Source organism: Rhineura floridana, chromosome 18 (assembly GCF_030035675.1).
Source record: "Rhineura floridana isolate rRhiFlo1 chromosome 18, rRhiFlo1.hap2, whole genome shotgun sequence".
NCBI lineage: Eukaryota > Metazoa > Chordata > Lepidosauria > Squamata > Rhineuridae > Rhineura > Rhineura floridana.
In genome coordinates, this window is record NC_084497.1 from 21230182 (window position 1) to 21247974 (window position 17793).

At 46.7% G+C, this 17793-nt stretch overlaps 2 protein-coding genes and 1 long non-coding RNA gene across 5 annotated transcripts in view; 1 reads left to right on the top strand and 2 right to left on the bottom strand.

Annotated features, from left to right (window-relative positions):
• The window catches only part of TMEM201 (transmembrane protein 201), a 48099-nt gene extending 46660 nt beyond the window's left edge, over positions 1-1439 (bottom strand). Inside the window, exon 1 of one of the 3 annotated variants that reach the window (XM_061601726.1) lies at positions 444-1439. In XM_061601726.1, the coding sequence (XP_061457710.1) occupies positions 444-562 (119 nt within the window). In that variant the 5' untranslated portion in view covers positions 563-1439. Of the gene's footprint in view, positions 321-443 lie in introns of those variants that run through there. The other 2 variants (XM_061601727.1, XM_061601724.1) reach the window with 2 other exon arrangements.
• Positions 300-16479, top strand: LOC133372723 (uncharacterized). The gene is made up of 3 exons (XR_009759532.1): positions 300-1692; positions 5647-5811; positions 14941-16479. It is a non-coding gene; the product is annotated as an uncharacterized LOC133372723 (long non-coding RNA).
• The window catches only part of SLC25A33 (solute carrier family 25 member 33), a 24560-nt gene continuing 12187 nt past the window's right edge, over positions 5421-17793 (bottom strand). The window contains exons 2-7 of the mRNA XM_061601728.1: positions 15378-15557; positions 14244-14321; positions 12777-12877; positions 8534-8600; positions 7347-7630; positions 5421-5806 (exon numbers count right to left, since the gene is read on the bottom strand). Of these exons, the coding sequence (XP_061457712.1) occupies positions 5604-5806; positions 7347-7630; positions 8534-8600; positions 12777-12877; positions 14244-14321; positions 15378-15557 (913 nt within the window). The 3' untranslated portion in view covers positions 5421-5603. The remainder of the gene's footprint in view (positions 5807-7346; positions 7631-8533; positions 8601-12776; positions 12878-14243; positions 14322-15377; positions 15558-17793) is intronic.

Sequence of the window (17793 nt, forward strand, 5' to 3'; positions counted from 1 at the left end):
CTCCACAGCACTCTGCCGCGTTTTAATAAAGATCCCGATAATCCTCTTCCTGCAAGGGATTCCTGACTAGGGCAGAGGGCGGGCCTTCCCCCCAACAATCTCCATACACCACAAATATTCTTTTCCTCAAAATAGGACACAAAAGAAGGGGGTGTGGGGAAGCACCACACATACACACCCCCGCGGAAAAGATCCAGACAACTCAAAGGGGAGGGTTCAAAAACGCCCTTCGTGCTCGTCCCCCGTCCAAAGGCGGCGACGCCCCCGCCCAGTTTGGCTTGCCTGGGCCTCTGGATCCTAGACATGCCCGCCTCGTGGAGGAAGCTCCAATGATCCGCGTGGTGGGGCTTTTAAAAAAAGAAACTAGCCTTAGTGTTTTATTATTATTAGAGCTGAAACACGCGACGTCGGCGGAATCTACACAAAGCAATTGCACGCCTTACCTCCGGGCGATTTTGTACAGCAGGACTCCCCCGGCGGCGGCGGCGCACACCGTCACCCCCAGGCCCCCAGCCAGGCCGGCGGTAGGGCAGCCGGCCAGCAGCGCGCCGACTCCCTGCATGGCCGCTAGTTCTGCAGGAGGAAAAGGTGGCGAGGAGGAGGAGGGAACGGAATCGCAACGGCCGCTGCTCAGGCTTTCTCGTGCAAAAGGCGGGCGGCCGTGGAAAAAGAGAAGCGAGGCTGGCTGGCTGAGGAGAAGCGAGTCTGCTCCGCGTGCGAGGTCGGGTGGAAGGGCAAGGGCCGGCGCCAAGCGAAAGCGTTCCCGCCTTTGAGGACGCGCTCTTAGACCGCTCGGCTGCCGTCTTCGGAACCCCGCGAGCCCTTTCGAACGTTCGAGTAACAAACAGCCCTTTGAGAACGCGGAGTGTCCAATCAGCCGCTCGCACCTCTCCCGTCAGCTGCTCCGAACGTTCCGGCCGCCTGCATTGAAGCAGAAAGAGCCGCCTGGAGATCAGAGCGAGACGCGACGCGTGGAGGAAGGTTTTGCAGCAGGAGGAGCGGCGGGTAATTAGAGCGGCTCCTTTTTTCCCCTCCCTGTCTCTTCTCCTTGTTCCTCCTCCCTCTTTCTAAAGCGGCGTGACCTTCCTCTCCGGCTGCTGCTCCTCCTCTTCCAGGAGGCGCCGATCCGCCCCTTTTCCTCCTGCGCCGCCCGTCGCCGGCCCGCAGCGCGGGTAAGCCCGACCCCAGACCTTGGGAAGGGAAGAGAAGAAAGCCGAGGCTGCGGTCCTTCTGCTAGCTTTCCCGGGAGGGGAGCCCGCCAGACCCAGCATGGCGCTTACTTCCGAGTAAGACCCGCCCGCAAGGCTGCCGGATGGGCGTGGCGTTGCCCCTTTGGAAACCTAACGGGAGTTCCCGTCTTCGGATCGGACTGCAGCGCGCGCGCGGGAGCCGTTCCCACGACCACCTCGTCCTGTCCCGATTGACGAGCCGTCCCCGTCCCGGCGACTTATAGAGAGGGATTCGTGGGTGGGAAAGGTGGGCGGCGGTGGGGGCGTTCGTGGCGGCGAGGGAAGAGCAGCCGCGTGAAAGGCCACGGTCGTGCCAGACGGCGTGTGTGCGTGTACGGATCAGCCCTCGGGCGGAAGCAGTCAGGCACGAGAAGCCGTCCTTGAGAAGGGACTCACGGATGGAGCCGTTGAAAAGCAGACGTCGTGCCGGATATTTTAGACTGGCCAGCCTGCACCCTTTAAGGTTTGTCACGCTGCGCTGCCCAGACGTTTGGGGCGCTTTTGATAAAGAAGGCCGTAGCGCAGACAGGACGAGCCGCTCGGTTTTGGACGCCACTGGGAGTGAACAGATAAACGAGAAATTGCGACCCCCTTTATTATTCCACCATAGGGTGAGCAGTAGTTAAAGGGGCAGAGATCAGGACCCGGCTTTATGGGGGGGCGCAAAGTTCCCAATTCCACGGGCATTATTATTATTAGAATGTATTACCCACTCGTCACCCAAAGGTCCCAGGGTGGGTTACAACACTTTTAAAACATAATTGAAAACAACCTAAACAACATCACAGAAAATAGAGCGGGTCCTAAAAATACCTGAAAAAGAGGAAGGCTAAAGAAGAGATGGCTTGATTCTATACAGGAAGGTACAGACCTGCTTACAAGATCTAGGGTCGTTTATAACAGATGCTATTGGAGGTCCCTGATTCATAGAGTCGCCATAAGTCAAAATCGACTTGAAGGCGCATAACAACTAAAAGTTTATATCTCGGGTGGCGAAGGCCAGGGTAAAGAGGTGCATCTTCAGCATTCGCTGACAGTTGTACGATGAAGTTGCCAGACGCACCTCGGTACAGTATTAATACACCTTGTTATGCTTTCGTCGGGCCTTGAAAACCTGGCTGTTTAACCAGGCTTGGGAAGGGGGTTAGGGTGGCAGAGGGTAGTTCCGTGGGGGTTTATTCCGTTTTTAAATTTTATACTGTTTGCTTTTTGAATTGTTTTTACATGGGTTGTATTGTATTTTGTTGTACCTCGCCCAGAGTGGCAGATTAACCTCTGCCAGATGGGCGCCTAACAAATCTAATAAATAAATAAACATATTTGTGGGTGTATACCCACTATATATGTATAAGCACATGCCCACCCATGGTTGTATCCCATGGTAGTCGTACTCAGAGTAGACCCATTGAAATGGATGGACATGACTAACTTAGGCCTATTCATTTCAATGGATGTTCTCTGAGGACTTAATTGGATGCAACCATATATAGAGCCACTGAAATTAATAGGCCTAACTTGTCCATGTCCATTCACTGTAGTGGGTCTACTCTAAGAAGGATTAGCATGGGATGCATCCCACAGATTATTACTATTATTTATAGCCCACGCTTCACCAGTTGGTCCCAGGGTGGGTGACAAAATCTAAAACACAATATTAAAAAGAATTAAAACACATTTCAAAATTCATAATTTCATATTATATATATATATATATATATACACACACACACACACAGATCATATAAGGATATAATCTCACACATTATATTTAAAGCACATCCAAGGGACATTTAAAGCACATGGCTTTTCCCCAAAGAATCAAGCAAGGGAATGGTAGTTTGTTAAGGGTTGCTGGGAATTGTACCTCTGTTAAAGGGAAACCACGGTCCCTAGGAACAAGTCATGTTCCTTTGGGACAAGTCATGCGCTTTAAAAGTATGGTGTGGATCTGCCATTAAGTTTGCCTTGCCTAAAAATTAAGGCTCGGACTGGACATGATGGCGGGGGGGGGGGATAAATAAATAAATGGGCTTCAAGGTTTGTGTTATCAAGTTATAGTTAACATTTTACAGCCTGGGTCCAAGATACGCCTTCTGGCGCATTTCTGCACACACACACAAAAATGAGCAGCAGTCCAGAAGGCTTTGTCCCTGCTACAATGGGATAGGGAAGGTGTGGACCTGCAGATGCTGCTGCACACCCAATCTTTCAATTGGGAGATGTGCCCCAGACGATGACTGGTCTAAGCCCTGTGCTTCACTGCTGGCTGGGGCTGATGGGAGCTGTAGGTCAAACAGCGAGAGGGCATCAGGTTGAAGGAAGGCTGCTCTGAGTAACGGAATATTATTATTATTATTATTATTTGATTTATATCCCACCCTTCCTCCCAGCAGGAGACCAGGGCAGCAAACAAAAGCACCAAAAACATTAAAACATCATAAAAACAAACTTTAAAACATTAAAACAAAACATCTTCAAAAAGTTACTTTAAAAAAGCTTTCAAAACATTTGAGATTAAAAACATTTTTTAAAAGGTTTAAGAACATCTTAAAAAGCAATTCCAACACAGACGCAGACTGGGATAGGTCTCAACTTAAAAGTCTTGTTGAAAGAGGAAAGTCTTCAGTAGGCGCCGAAAAGATAACAGATGGCGCCTGTCTAATATTTAAGGGAGGGAATTCCACAGGGTAGGTGCCGCCACACTAAAGGTCCGTTTCCTATATTGTGCAGAACGAACCTCCTGATAAGATGGTATCTGCAGGAGGCCCTCACCTGCAGAGCGCAGTGATTGACTGGGTATATAAGGGTAAGACGGTCTTTCAGGTATCCTGGTCCCAAGCTGTATAGGGCTTTGTACACCAAGACTAGAACCTTGAACTTGGCCCGGTAGCAAATGGGCAGCCATTGCAATTCATTCAGCAGTGGAGTGACATGTTGTCGATACCCTGCCCCAGTGAGCAATCTAGCCAATGCATTTTGCACACACGGCAATCTTCTGGGTATTGTTGGATTACAACTCCCATCATCCCTGGCCATTGGCTGTGCTTTGGCTGATTGGAATTGTGCAGCAACTTCTGGAGGGCCAAATGGGAGTATATCACATCTGGTGAGCCACAGATTCCCCATCCCTTTTTAAAACAAAAAACACCCTTTTTGAGAACAAGAATTGAAGGACATTTTCTATTTTCATTTGAGGTTACAACACAGCTTGTGCCTTGGCTCTGAGATGTTTGGGAAATCCTGCTACAAACCCTCTGGGCAGGGTCTGTGCACTAAAAGGTTCTGTATAGCACCTAGAATGCAGTTTCTGAACATTAAATGAGGCATTAAGTTTTAGGAATGGGGGATACCATATATGCTGGAGACACCTGGGTTAATCAGTGTGTTATGCTAAAGGTACGCACACTGGATGCAGGGTTAGCACCTGGGAATGCTGGATTCAACAATGTGCATAAGGTTACACACATTTTCTATATATTTTGCTTTATTTTTCCTAGTTATCATGGCATATAGTACTGGGGTGTATTCCTTCATTGCTAATCTTCCAGGGGTTGACATGGCAGCTGTGGGCAGGGGCAAATGTGGTATAGTGATTAGAGTGCTGCACTGGGATCTGGGAGACCAGGGTTCAAATGCTGGATGACCTTGAGCCAGTCACAGCCTCTCAGCCTAGCCTACCTCACAGGGTTGTTGTGAGGGTAAAATGGAGAGGGAGGAGAAACATATATGCCACTCTGAGCTGCTTGTTCCATTTCTATCCCTGCTTAAAGCTTTCTTTAGGAATCGTCAGGGCTAGAAACTTGGAAAGTTGCTACTGTTGTTTAAAAAAGCAAACACAAGATTCTCACTGTGTCAAATCATGCCAGGCACCAGTTTCTCTGTTTGTGCAATCCCAGAAAAGCTCTCCCAGTAAGCAACTGCCTCTTCTCTTGAGAGATTTAACAAATACTATCTTCCAAAATGTGCTACATCTGTTCATTGACTTTGCGCTTCATCTTGTGCGGAAGAGAAAGGAAATTACGTGTGACCCAAGATATGTATGTAAATTAAATAGTGTGATTTTAATTTAGTTTGTCGATTTTAATTTCCGAACCTCGTCTCTTTTAAGTTAAAAAAGGTAATAATTAAACTATTAACATTAAACATCAACACCTTTCATAAATCATTAACCTAGAAGAAAAAACAAAAGAGCAGAAAATAAAACCTTTAAAAAAAGAGCACATGTCAAGCAAAATGTTCCATCATTTCCCAGCTCTCTTTCCAGTCCTGTGTCATTGTTTGAAATGGCTCTTCATGAAAAAACTGGCCTGTGGAATTACCAGGTTTTTTCCTTTTTGTCTTAAGTGTGTTTTTTTTAATTCAAGTCTTGGTCTGCTACTTAAACTGGTCTTCTAACAGGTACACTATTAACTCATAGGTGGACAAGACGATCGCCGTGTTTGGGATCTGCCTCATGAGCTGGGCAAAGAGTCCTCGGTAAAAGGCCAGGTAGCCTTCCTCCTGAAATACCAGCCGGGCTGTCTGAACAAATGTCTTGTACTTGGTGCCTTCCTCCCGAAGCCTTGTCCGTACAACCTCTGGGGTAAGGAAAGAGAGAGGTTAATCTTTGGTAGCATGCATAACCTAAAACATCCAAATAGTAGCTTTTAGGAAGTTCCAGACACCACACTTTAAGAAGGATGCAGACAAACTGGAACAGGTTCAGAGGAGGGCAATGAGGATGATCAGGGGCCTGGAAACAGCCCTATCAGGAGAGATTGAAAGAACTGGGCATGTTTAGCCCTGAGTAATGAAGACTGAGGGGAAATATGATAGCACTCTTCAAGGACTTGAAAGGTTGCCACACAGAGGAGAGCCAGGATCTCTTCTCGATTGTCCCAGAGTGCAGGACGGGGAATAATGGGCTCAAGTCGCAGGAAGCCAGATTTCAGTTGAACATCAGGGAAAATTTCCTGTTCGAGCAGTAAGACAATGGAACCAATGACCTAGGGAGGTGGTGGGCTCTCCATCACGGGACGCCTTCAAGAGGCAGCTGGACAGCCACCCGTTGGGTATGCTTTAAGTTGGATTCCTGCATTGAGCAGGGGGTTGGACTCATGGTCTTATAGGCCCCTTCCAACTCTACAAATGTATGATTCTAGGTCACAAAACCAGAACTCAGCTGCTCAGGGCAAACATGTCAGTGTTAGAACATAGACCCAACTGTGCAGCTTCCATGGCAACATTAGAAAGGGAGAGGGAACCCAACTTCAGAGATGAGAAATTAGATGTGGGAAGAACAAACCTAATGTCTTCCGAAATCAGTAGAATAACATGATTCCCATTTAAGTGTTTAAGGAGAGTCTGCTACAATTATGTTTTTGCCCCTTCCCAGAAATTGGTTTGCCAAGTACACTGCACCCCATTTATCAATCAAGGATGGCTGCTTAGTGCTCCTGACCGAGCAAGTTAAAAATAAATAAAAATACTGAATCGTTTTGTACCTAATTGTTTCCCCCGTTTCAACATTGGGAGAGATGCATTTCAGTCTGACAGTGATCCCCTTTAACATACCCCTTTGCATTTAGGGTTGTCTCCAATGTTAGCCCTACTTAGAGTAGACCCATTAAAATCAATGAGAATGACTAACTTGGGCCCATTAATTTCAGTGGGTCTACTCTAGGATACAACCCAACATCTGTAAATTTTCTGGTAAGAATCAATCAGTATAGACTATAGGAGATTAGAGGGAGCAATTTTTTTTGGAGCAATTTCTTGTAGCAGGAAACTTGAGCCGGAGCTGTGTAGATTCCACAATCGGGGAAAAATCCAGCACTCATGATAAGCTTTCTTCTTACAGGCATTACAAAACAAACCATATTTACATAATTTTGGCGTTGCTAGAGAGGGGGCAAGGCCAAACACCCTTAACCTTATGCAGCCACCTCTCTAGCTCCCAAGACACCAGCAGGCATCACCCACCCACTTTTCAAATTTATCCCACAACAATATGGGCTAGAAACTTGATTTTTTAAAAAAATAAGCAGGAGATTCTCAGGAAGATGAACTAAAGCACGTCTCAGCCTAGGCCAGTGCCTGGTTGGAAGACCAGCCCAGCAAAGGGAGAGGCTCACGTACCATGTGGATAAGCGATGCAGGACGCGCAGCCCTTAGAAATGGCAGCGGCAATCATCAGTCCAAAGAAGTTTGTGGAGTTCCGCTCCGTCCCGCCTGCGGGAGAAGGGGCCAACCGGAGGTCGCTCATGTGCTTCTTCAGGCTTTCGTAGATCGCAAAGCAGATAACGGTCTCAGAGATGCCAGCGTAGGAGGCGGTCAGGCCTCTGTAGAAGCCACGAACCCCTTCCATCCGGTAAACATACTGGGCGCACTGTAAAGTGTTCATTTGCTTCGAACCTCTGACTCTAGAAGGCAAAAATACAGGAGAGCAGGGATCAACACCCGATTCGAGTCAGCATATGTGACCTCAGTGGTCTGTATCCATTTAAGTCCTACTCAGAGTAGACCCACTGAAATTAATGGACCCAAGTTAGCCACACCTATTCAGTTCTATGGGTCTCTTCTGAGTAAAACTAGCATTAGATACAACCCAGAATCTATCACCCTAGCCACCCCAAAACAGAAATGGTATTCAGTTTATTCCAAAATTTTTAGGTGCTTGTGGCAGAAAATCCAAACAGCAGCAGCTTCATCCATCCAGAAAGCTGGTAAAATGCCAGTTAAGAAAGGTCTGAATGCTCCTCCATATATAAATTCTGACACAGAAGAGCATTAGGAACATTGAACCTCGATTTCTCCCTGACTTGCTAGATTTCTGTGCACAGAGAGGAGCAAAGTTAAAGCTGTCTCTAAACTCCTGGTCAGGTGTGGGGAACCTCAGGTCTGGGGTCCGAATGTGCCCCCCTGGCCTCTGGGTCGGACCCCCAGCACTCTTCCCTGGCCACACCCTTTGCTGGCCTTCACACCCAGAGTGTTTTTGCCTGACTAGAAACATGTCCCTGAACTCAGATGATGCCTCTTCCTTGTCTGGATGGAGGACGCAGAAGGGTGTCTGAGTGTGTGCAGAAACAAACCTGCTGTACAGAGGCAACATTTGTATTCATCACTCCGCCCAGTTTCGCCTCTGACACTGCCCGCCTCTGGCATGTGGCCCCCGGAAGGTTGCCCTGAAGGGAATGCGGCCCTCAGGGTGGGGTGGGGGTTAAAAAGGTTCCACAGCGCTGATGCACCTACTCCTGAATCCCAGAATATCCTGCGCAAAGACATCTTTGTTCGCCGCGGTGCTGTTTCGCCAGGCCCTGCCTTACCTCCTTTCCAGCTGCATCCTGGTTTTTACCATCCATATGGGGTTCATCAGTGAATTCGTGATAAACGCTGCAAAACATCAGGGAGGGAAGAGGTGGCCAAAAAAAGGAAACAGGTCAGCTGGTTTTGCGTACAGAAGGTCCCAGGTTCAACCTCAGCTAAAAACAGAACAGGTGACAGGCAAAGCTCTCTCTCTCAGCCCAAGAACTGCTGCCGGACAGAGTAGATGGTATTGGAACAAATCAGGGATAGGGAGCCGGTGGCCCTCCAGATGTTGCTGGACTGCAACTCCCATCAGCCCCAGCCAGCAGGTCCAATGGTCAGGGACAGTGGGAGCTCAGCACTATCTGCAGGGCCGCCAGTTCCCCATCCCTTGGCTAAAGGCTCCTGGGGGTTGGAAACACCATCCAGAAAGGAGGCTCCCTGCTGTGTCTCTGCACGAGTGGCTGCTCTGGCTTTTATTAATGCTGATTAAAACAGCAATGAGAAGCCTGTGCCCTCCAGGTATTGTTGGACTTCAGCTCCTGACAGCACAGCCAATGGTTCGGGATGATGGCAAGGTGGAGTCCAGGAACATCTGGAGGGCACCACGTTGGCTACCCCAGGAATAGATGAATCAATGGTACAACCATGTGTGCGTGTGTTAAACTTTCTTTGTTCCTCAGTGGATTTCTTTGCACAAACAAAATTGTCATCAATAAATAAAGAGAAAATGAATATGTTCATCATTCTAGTTAAGAAATTGTAACCAGCAGAAGTTTGCATATGGGTAAAAAGGAAAAATAATAATTGTTTTTAAGATACATGCATCCCCCTTGCAGGAGGTGCCACCTTATTTTACTTTAAAAGTTTTATAAATGGCTTAATCAAAGAGCTCTGAGTGACGCACGTAACAAAATTGTAGATCAAAGTAGGCATCTTAGAAGTAGTATCTTTAGTGTGCTCGCAAGGGATCCCCTCTTAACGCAGCTCAGCAATAGAGCATCTTGCTTTGCATCCAGAAGGTTCTGTGTTCAATTTCCAGCATAGGGTAAGGTAGGGCTGAGAATGCCTGCCTGAAATCCTGGAGAGCTGCTGCCAGTTAGTGTGGGCAATACTGAGCTAGATGGAACTGCGGTCTGACTCGGGACAGGGCAGTTTCCTATGTTTATAAGACAAAAAACCTGCAGAGCCAGGTACCAAATCCTTGTATTAAAAATAAGCGAATGTTCTTTCTCTCATCTCTGATGCCCAATTAATTGCTTGAAAGGATTTTTCTTAAAATTAGTTATGCCTAGGACCAGTTATTCAACTAAATGTCACAATCTGTGTGTGTCCACATGCATTAAAGCCCAAGTCTAAACACAAATATAAATCCTTCGTCCTTCATTTAAAAAAGCCTATTATCCTTTTTTCTTCAAGTTTCAGGTCCGTTCAGTGCAAAATTCAGAGAAAATCAGTCTCTGGGTGAATGCACATGTACCACCCAGGAGAGAACTCTAGATGGCACTGCTGAGTCATCCACTGACTGCTGGAAGGCGATCACAGGGGTGATTTGGGGGCATAGTGAAAAGGGCGCGGGGGGGGGGAGGCACAAGGGACAGCTAACAGGAGTTGCCTGTATGAAGCTTCCTTCTTTTGTGTCTACTTACTGCCACATACTAAACCTGGGACTTTCTGCACTGCAATGGGGAGGGCTTTACCGCTGCGTTAGGAACATAGCAAGGTGCCTTGTACAAAGTCAGACCATCTAACTAGCTCAGAATCTCCCATACTGACTGGCAGCAACTCTCTGGGGTTTCAGGCAGGGGACACTCCCAGCCCCATCTGGAGATGCTGGGGATTGAACCTGGGACCTTCTGCTTGCAAGGCAGACGCTCTACCGCTTTGCTATGGTCCTGGCTCATGTGTATCATGGCTCAGCATAAAACCTCCAAACCCAGATTCCAGCAGCTGCCTTTGCATTAAAAGAATGGCCACATTCATGCTCCGAGTTTTAATTTTATAATGTTTAATTTAATTTGGCAATTCTATCAGCTGGAACTGTTTTTACAGGTTCCTACACAAATTGCAATGGCTGATGCAAATAAATAACTACCACAGCTGCCTTTGCAAGCTAACTAATTTTTTTTTATTATGGTCCAGAGGAAACCAAATCACCACCCCGTGGTTTCATGAGTCAGACCACTGGCCCATCTAGCTCCGTACTGTCTGCACTGACTGGCAACAGTTTTCCAGGATTTCAGACAAAAATCTTTGCTAAGTTCTATTTGGAGTTGCCAGGGATTGAACCCGGAACCTTCTGCATGCAAAGCAGATGCTCTGCCTTTGAGCCGTGGCCCTTTGGCTGTCATGCAAAGGCAGCTCTAACAGGTATGTAGAGACTCGCATCAGCTACTGCAATTTGCATCCCCAGTAGGAACATATAAAAAAACTAAACAGGTAAAACTGCCAAATTAAATTAAGGGGCATGCATACCCGCATCCCTTGTTGTTGTTGTTATATGCCTTCAAGTCAATTATGACTTATGGCAACCCTGTGAATCAGCGACCTCCAATAGGATTTGTTATAAACCACCCTGTTCAGATCTTGTAAGTTCAGGTTTGTAGCTTCCTTTATGGAATCAATCCATCTCTTGTTTGGCCTTCCTCTCTTTCTACTCCCTTCTGTTTTTCCCAGCTTTATTGTCTTTTCTAGCGAGTCATGTCTTCTCATTATGTGTCCAAAGTATGATAACCTCAGTTTCCTCATTTTAGCTTCTAATTATAGTTCTGGTTTAATTTGTTCTAACACCCAATTATTTGTCTTTTTCATGGTCCATGATATCTGCAAAACTCTCTTCCAACACCACATTTTAAATGAATGGATTTCTCTCATACACTTTTTTCACTGTCCAACTTTCACATCCACACATAGAAATCGGGAATACCATGGTCTGAATGATCCTGACTTTAGTGTCCAGTGATACATCTTTGCACTTGAGGACCTTTTCTAGTTCTCTCATAGCTGCCCTCCCCAGTCTTAGCCTTCTTCTAATTTCTTGACTATTGTCTCCATTTTGGTTAATGACTGTGGTATTGATAATCCTTGACAAGTTCAGCATCCTCATTGTCAACAAAGTTTTCTGCAAAAGGCATGATGTCCCCAAGTTACGTAAGCGGCTCATGTAGCCATTGTTTATCAGAAGCTCCTGTCTGGCTTGAGCTGGACAGCAGCTTGTGTAACAGGAGAGCTGATAGAAAACACAGCTGCTCTGTGCCTAGGGAAAGGCCGCTTTTTGATTCAGTTCCAAAAAACAAACACGCACAGATGAGCTGGCCTCAGAAGGCACCTCCCTTATTTGGAAGAGAGCAGGAAGTTGAGCAGTCCTGTACACCTTGTTCCCAACCGCTCACCTTTGCGCTCTCGGGCCCCCACCTGCACTATACATTTAAAGCAGCATCACATCACTTTAACCAATCATAGTTTCCCCCCCAAAGAATCCTGGGAACTGCCATTGGTTAAGTGGTTCAACAATCAATCCCTCTTCCTGGGGAACTCTGGGAACAGTAGCTCTGTGAGGGAAATAGGGAGTCTCTCAGAATTATAAAGTCATAGAATCGTAGAGTTGGAAGGGGCCTACAAGGGGCCATCGAGTCCAACCCCCTACTCAATGCAGGAATCTAGCTTAAAGCATCCCTGACAGGTGGCTGTCCAGCTGCCTCTTGAATGCCGCTAGTGATAGAGAGCCCATCGCCCTCCCTAGGTCATTGGTTCCACTGTCGTGCCACTCTTTAACAGTTAGGAAGTTTTTCCTGAAGGTTCAGCCAATAACTCCTCCTAACAACTCTGAGCACCCTTAACCATCTACAGTTCTTAGGATGCTTTGGGGGTAGCCATGCCTGTTTAAAGTGGTATGATACTGCTTTAAGTGATATAGTGCAGATGCAGGCCTGTGTTCTCACAAGATGGAAGCCAGTTGCTGGGAACCACAAGTGGGGAGGAGCTGGTTTTTTGCTTGATAAGGTTTATCTTTTAACATGCATATTTAGCAAAATGGGGAAGGGCTGTAAGCTCAGTGGTAGAGCATCTGTCTTGCATGCAGAAGGTCCCTGGTTCAACCCCCGGCAGCATCTCCAGGTAGGGCAGGGTAAGGCTCCCTGTCTCTGCAACCCTGTGCAGAGCTGCTGCCAGTCAGTGTAGACAACACTGAGCTTGATGGACCAGTGGTTCTGACTCGGGGCAGTGGGGGGAAGAAACCCATCACGTTGAGTTGCGGTTACAAACCTGCAGAGCCCGCTGAGCAGACATGGACGATGTTGCTGTTAGGCACAAAGATGTTATTGAACTGCTCCTTGGCCTTTGAGTAGCATGCGAAGTAGACCGCCCTGCACGAGAGACGAGAGGGGGAAAGTTCTGAGTTCTAATCACGAATTAATGGGTAAATTCAGGTTGGCTGAGCGGGCGTCCTTGCCAAGCAACGACTGACCCCTTACTTTTTAAACCCATTAAAAACCAAAGCAAAAAACCATGTACGTCACATCTGTTTAATGAAAAAAAACATTGGCAAACAAAAGTAGGTAAGCTGAAACATCAGAACGATCATTTTATTCAAATACTTTCCACTTGCTCCATGGTCTCGCGCTGCTTTCCCCAACCTGGTGCCCTGTCTCCAGATGCTTGGGTCTACAATTCCTATCAGATATGCTGGCTGAGGCTGATGGGAATTGTAGTCCAAAAAAACTGGGGAGTATTAGGTTGGGGAATGCCAAAAGCCCAATAGGCTTCAATGGGGACAGATTTAGAAAAACAAAGCGAGTCAGCTGTAGCTTTCAGAGACTTTGCACCGTGTGGGTTGGGGAAAAGAATTTGCAGCAACAGGTAGAAATGTTCAGGGCTGGCTGGATCCTGTGGACAGCTTGCACTGTTGTGCTTTTTTCCTTTATCAGTCTTGTTAACAGGCCGAAAAGCGTACACACTCTGCACATTTTGCGGTTTCCAGCAAATGATATCACACACAAATCATGGAAAATAAGCTAGAGTTTTATGCATTTGATTTATACCCCCCTTTTTCTCCAGGGAGCTCAAGGTGACCGACATGGTTCCTCTTCCCCCTCCCCTTTTTCTTCGCAACTACCCTGTGAGATGCAATAGGCAGAGATATGCAATGAACGGATGCCAGACTTAGGGCTTGAGAAAGGAAGGAGGAGAAGATATGCCTTTGATTTCTGCAGAGGAATAGCTTCCCTTCCTTTGTTCCGGCCCCAAGAGAGAGAGAAAGCCCTTTGCAAATCATTCCAGCTTTAGAACAAGGATGCTATTCTCATCTGAAAGCCTTAAAAAAAAAAAGGAACTTTCAGTTAAGATCTCAGCAGTGTTGTCAAGGAGAAAAAGAGTGGGGGAGGCAGGTTGGCCAGGACTAAACCATCAGCCTTTGCAATGAAAAGGGAGAAGTTTGCATTTCCAATTAAATCACTACCCCAGATTAGAGAATAAAGAAGCATGCAAGCTTACCCAACGAGTTTAGAGACAACTAAGGCCCTGCCAATGTGTTTTTTAAAAAAGGAGAAAAATGCCACACATTCTGGGATGCCATTTTTAAGACGTGCCAGAAGCCCTTGCAAAACGTGCGCCCTATCACGCGGATTATCGCCTGTTTGGGGAGCTACGCAAGACATTAGAACAGCTTCCCTGAGATAGTTAAAGACGTTTGAAAGGTGTGTTTTTTTTAAAATGACTTTTCAAACTTCGTACCTCGATGGTGCAACTCCAACCAGGTTTGGTCCCAGCCCGCGGAACAGCGACCGTGGCCCCTCCTTTTCCAAAATGGATCTATGTTGGGGTGGGGGATGGAAAGCGAGACGATTAACTGAAACAGATCCGGACAGCATGGTTTAAGAGTGTCTTGAGAACAGAGAGCAAAGTGGGTTGGCGTAGCAATGCAGCAACGCGGGATGTGGTGCAGCCAGCCCATGCCGGCAGGAGACGTCGTCTGGAAGGGTGGCTCCTGCTCCACAATCCATTCAACCATCGTGCTCCATGACCCAATACTAACGCGGATGCCCAGCCTGGCCACCCGCTGGCACTAGGCCTGTATGCGAGCGTGCAGTAACAAAGCTAGGAATGATTTTCCCCAAAATGTCTGGGATATTCACATATCCATTTTGAATGTGTGAATTCTCTCCTCTGGGAGTTTCCAGGCAAAAAGTCCAAGACAAAGGCTAGAGCAGAAGTGAGAAATCTTTGCACCCCCCCCATCCCCCCAGATGTTGCTGAACTACAATCCCATAACCCCTGACTATGCTGGCTGGAGGCTGATGGGAGCTGTAGTTCAGCAACATTTTGAGGGCCAAAGGTTTCCCCCACTCCTGGCCTAGTCCCCCGAGGGCGTTATACTTGTTGGAAGTGGGGCAAGAGCAACTCCTGTTTTGTCCTTTTGTTTATGTTCCAGAAGGGAGATAGAGTTCGGGTCCTCCAGATGGCTAGGCTTGACTACCTTGACCTGTGATGCTCGGACTGACTTCCTTCCATCGCAGACTGATATGCTTAGGGAAGCTTATCTGCCCCATCTCCTTCGGCCCTTCCCTTCTTCTCTTCTTCAACTGTCTGAGAGAGAGGAGACATATTTGTCTCTGCTCTCTCCCTCCTGAGCCACGAGGGCAACTCCCAAACCTGGGCGTTGCGCCTCCAACTTAGTTAGAACTAGGTATACCTTTCTAATCTACTACGTATTCTATAAATTAAATAGCTTTTCTTATGTTACCAAGTCTTAAGTCTCAGTGATCTCAATGCCTGCTATTTAGGTAAATGCACACACTGGCACACACGCATCTCAGACCGTTGACGATCTCGGCTCATATCTATACAAATTTACATAACAATACTCACTTCAGAAGCCGGATGAGGCCCGGAGAGACGGACGTCTGCCGGACGACCCCTTCACCACTGATTGTGCCCAGATGGACTTGAGGGTAGTAGAGTGTGCGGAAGGACAGTTTCGAAGACTGGAGCCTCGTCTTGATGACTTCTAAGGGGCACGTGAAGATGGCACCAACCGTCCCGCCACAGCTGAGAAGACAAATGTACAAGAGGGGTCAAGGTCAAAAGAAAGGGAAAGAGATCTGAACCCCAACATACCGACCGCGAGTTAGAGGCAAACCTGTTTCGACACTCCAGGTTGTGGCTTAACCAGCGTGGCAAAGTGGTTAGTGTTGGACTGTGACATGGAGAGGCAGGGTTTGAATCCCAACGCAGCCATGAAGCTCAGTGGGCATGGCCTTGGGCAGTCACTGCCTCTCAGCCTAACCTACCTCACAGGGTTGTTGTGGGGATACAATGGAGAGGGAGGAGAAACATGAATGCCACCTTGAGCTCCTTGGAGGAAAGGTGGAACATAAATGCAATAATAAATAAAAAAAATATTGTTGTTGTTGCTGCTACTATTATTAAATTTATATCCTGCCCGTCCTCCCAAACGGAACCCAGGGTGGCAAAAAACAGGGACAAAACACTAATAAAAAACTTTAAAAAAATCTTAGTAACAATTACGATGCAGACTGGGATATGGTCTCTACTTAAAAGGCTTTTTGAAAGAGAAAGGAATTTTTATTGCCATCATTTTACAATATATAGAAGGGAGAAAAGGAATACACATACAGCACTTACATACAGGTACTGTTGCAGTGCTAATAAGGCCAAGTCATATACATGGGGTAATTAATTTAAAGAATTTTCACCCTACTCTTCAGCCATTAAAGGTTCCCGCAGTGGCTTAGATAAGATCTATTTAAAAGAAGAAGAAGACCGCCCCTTCCTACTGGCTTATGCTCTAAAAGACATGACAGAAGAGGAAACAGAAGGGAAGAGGGAAGAGAAAAAGCAAGCAAGCTCAGGTTCCACCGGTTTATCACAATGTTCGTAATAGCAAACACAATTCTACATTCTGTTGTATTACACCAGTAAATGACAAATAAACTCCATTTCTTGATAAGTGGCTTCTTGTCATACTTCCCTTACTCTAGTTATATTCGTCTATTTTATCATTTGAACCACTTCCCACACCGTTAAAATCCAGGCCAATGCAGACAGAGTATTCCTCCCACCTCAAAATTATAGACGATTGCCACCTAGGCAGCTGTTACACACTGTTCTCTGCCGCTGCCGCTACCTCCCTCCCACGTCCAAGTCAGGAGGAGGGCTGTTACAAACTCGCCCCATCCCAGCGCCGGGGTGTCTGTTAAGGATGGAAGGGGGGGGGATTCTGCCCAGCACTCTTCAACTCTAAAGTCAAGACAGAGTGCTTTGTCTCCAGATTTCAGCGCTGATCACCACAGCGCCGAGACTGGGAGATGAAGCAGCAGAAGCTGGCAGGCCACTTCTTGAGAGTTGCCAGGCCATATCTGGTCTGTGGGCTACCCATCCCTGAGCTAAACAAATGCCTCCAGGAAACCCACCAACAGGTGTGTGAAGCCAGTATTCCTTCTGTTCAAGAAGGTGCTGCACAGATTTGGGGGTGGGGAAGGGAATGAAGGCTACTGCAGTTGCTATCTGTGCAACACATTCAGGTTTTAAAAACCAGACAGCCTGCACCTTTTGTTTTTGTTTTTGTTTTGCACACCAAGGGCACGATCTGAGGAACTGGCACTTTCAACATGTGCCACATCACATCAGTGCTAGTTCTACTCAGAGCAGACCTGCTGAAGTTAACAAACATGACTAACTTAGGCACATCAATTTCAATGGGTCTACTCTGAGGAGGACAACCCAGTGTTCGCTCTGCATTTGTAAGAAGTTGATGTTTCTGTGTGGCAGCAACTACACTTTGGAATTCCCTGCCCTTTGATATTAGGCAGCTGCCTTCGCTGTACTGTTAGACGCCTGCTAAAAACTTTTTTGTTTAGGCAAGTCTACCCAGATACACTACAAGATCTGAACAGGATGGTTTATAGCAAGCTCTTGGAGGTTGCCGATTCATAGGGTCGCCGAGTCAAAATCGACTTGAAGGCATATAACAACAACAACATCCAGATACAGAAAAGCAGACATGTACATTAATATGCACTTTTATTTTACAATGTATTTTTTTTATTTACATTTTGTCACAAAAAAATAGGCCAACTTATTTTTAATTTCTGACTGATCAATAATTTTACGGTATTTTATGAAAACTGGTTTTATGATGAAAACAGTATACAAATTCTGTTCAATAAGATAATAATGTGCTGCCAGAATCCTTAGACATGCAAAAGAGGCTTCTTAACCAATTCCAGGATACACTCTGCCAAAAAAAAAAAAAAAAAGGTTC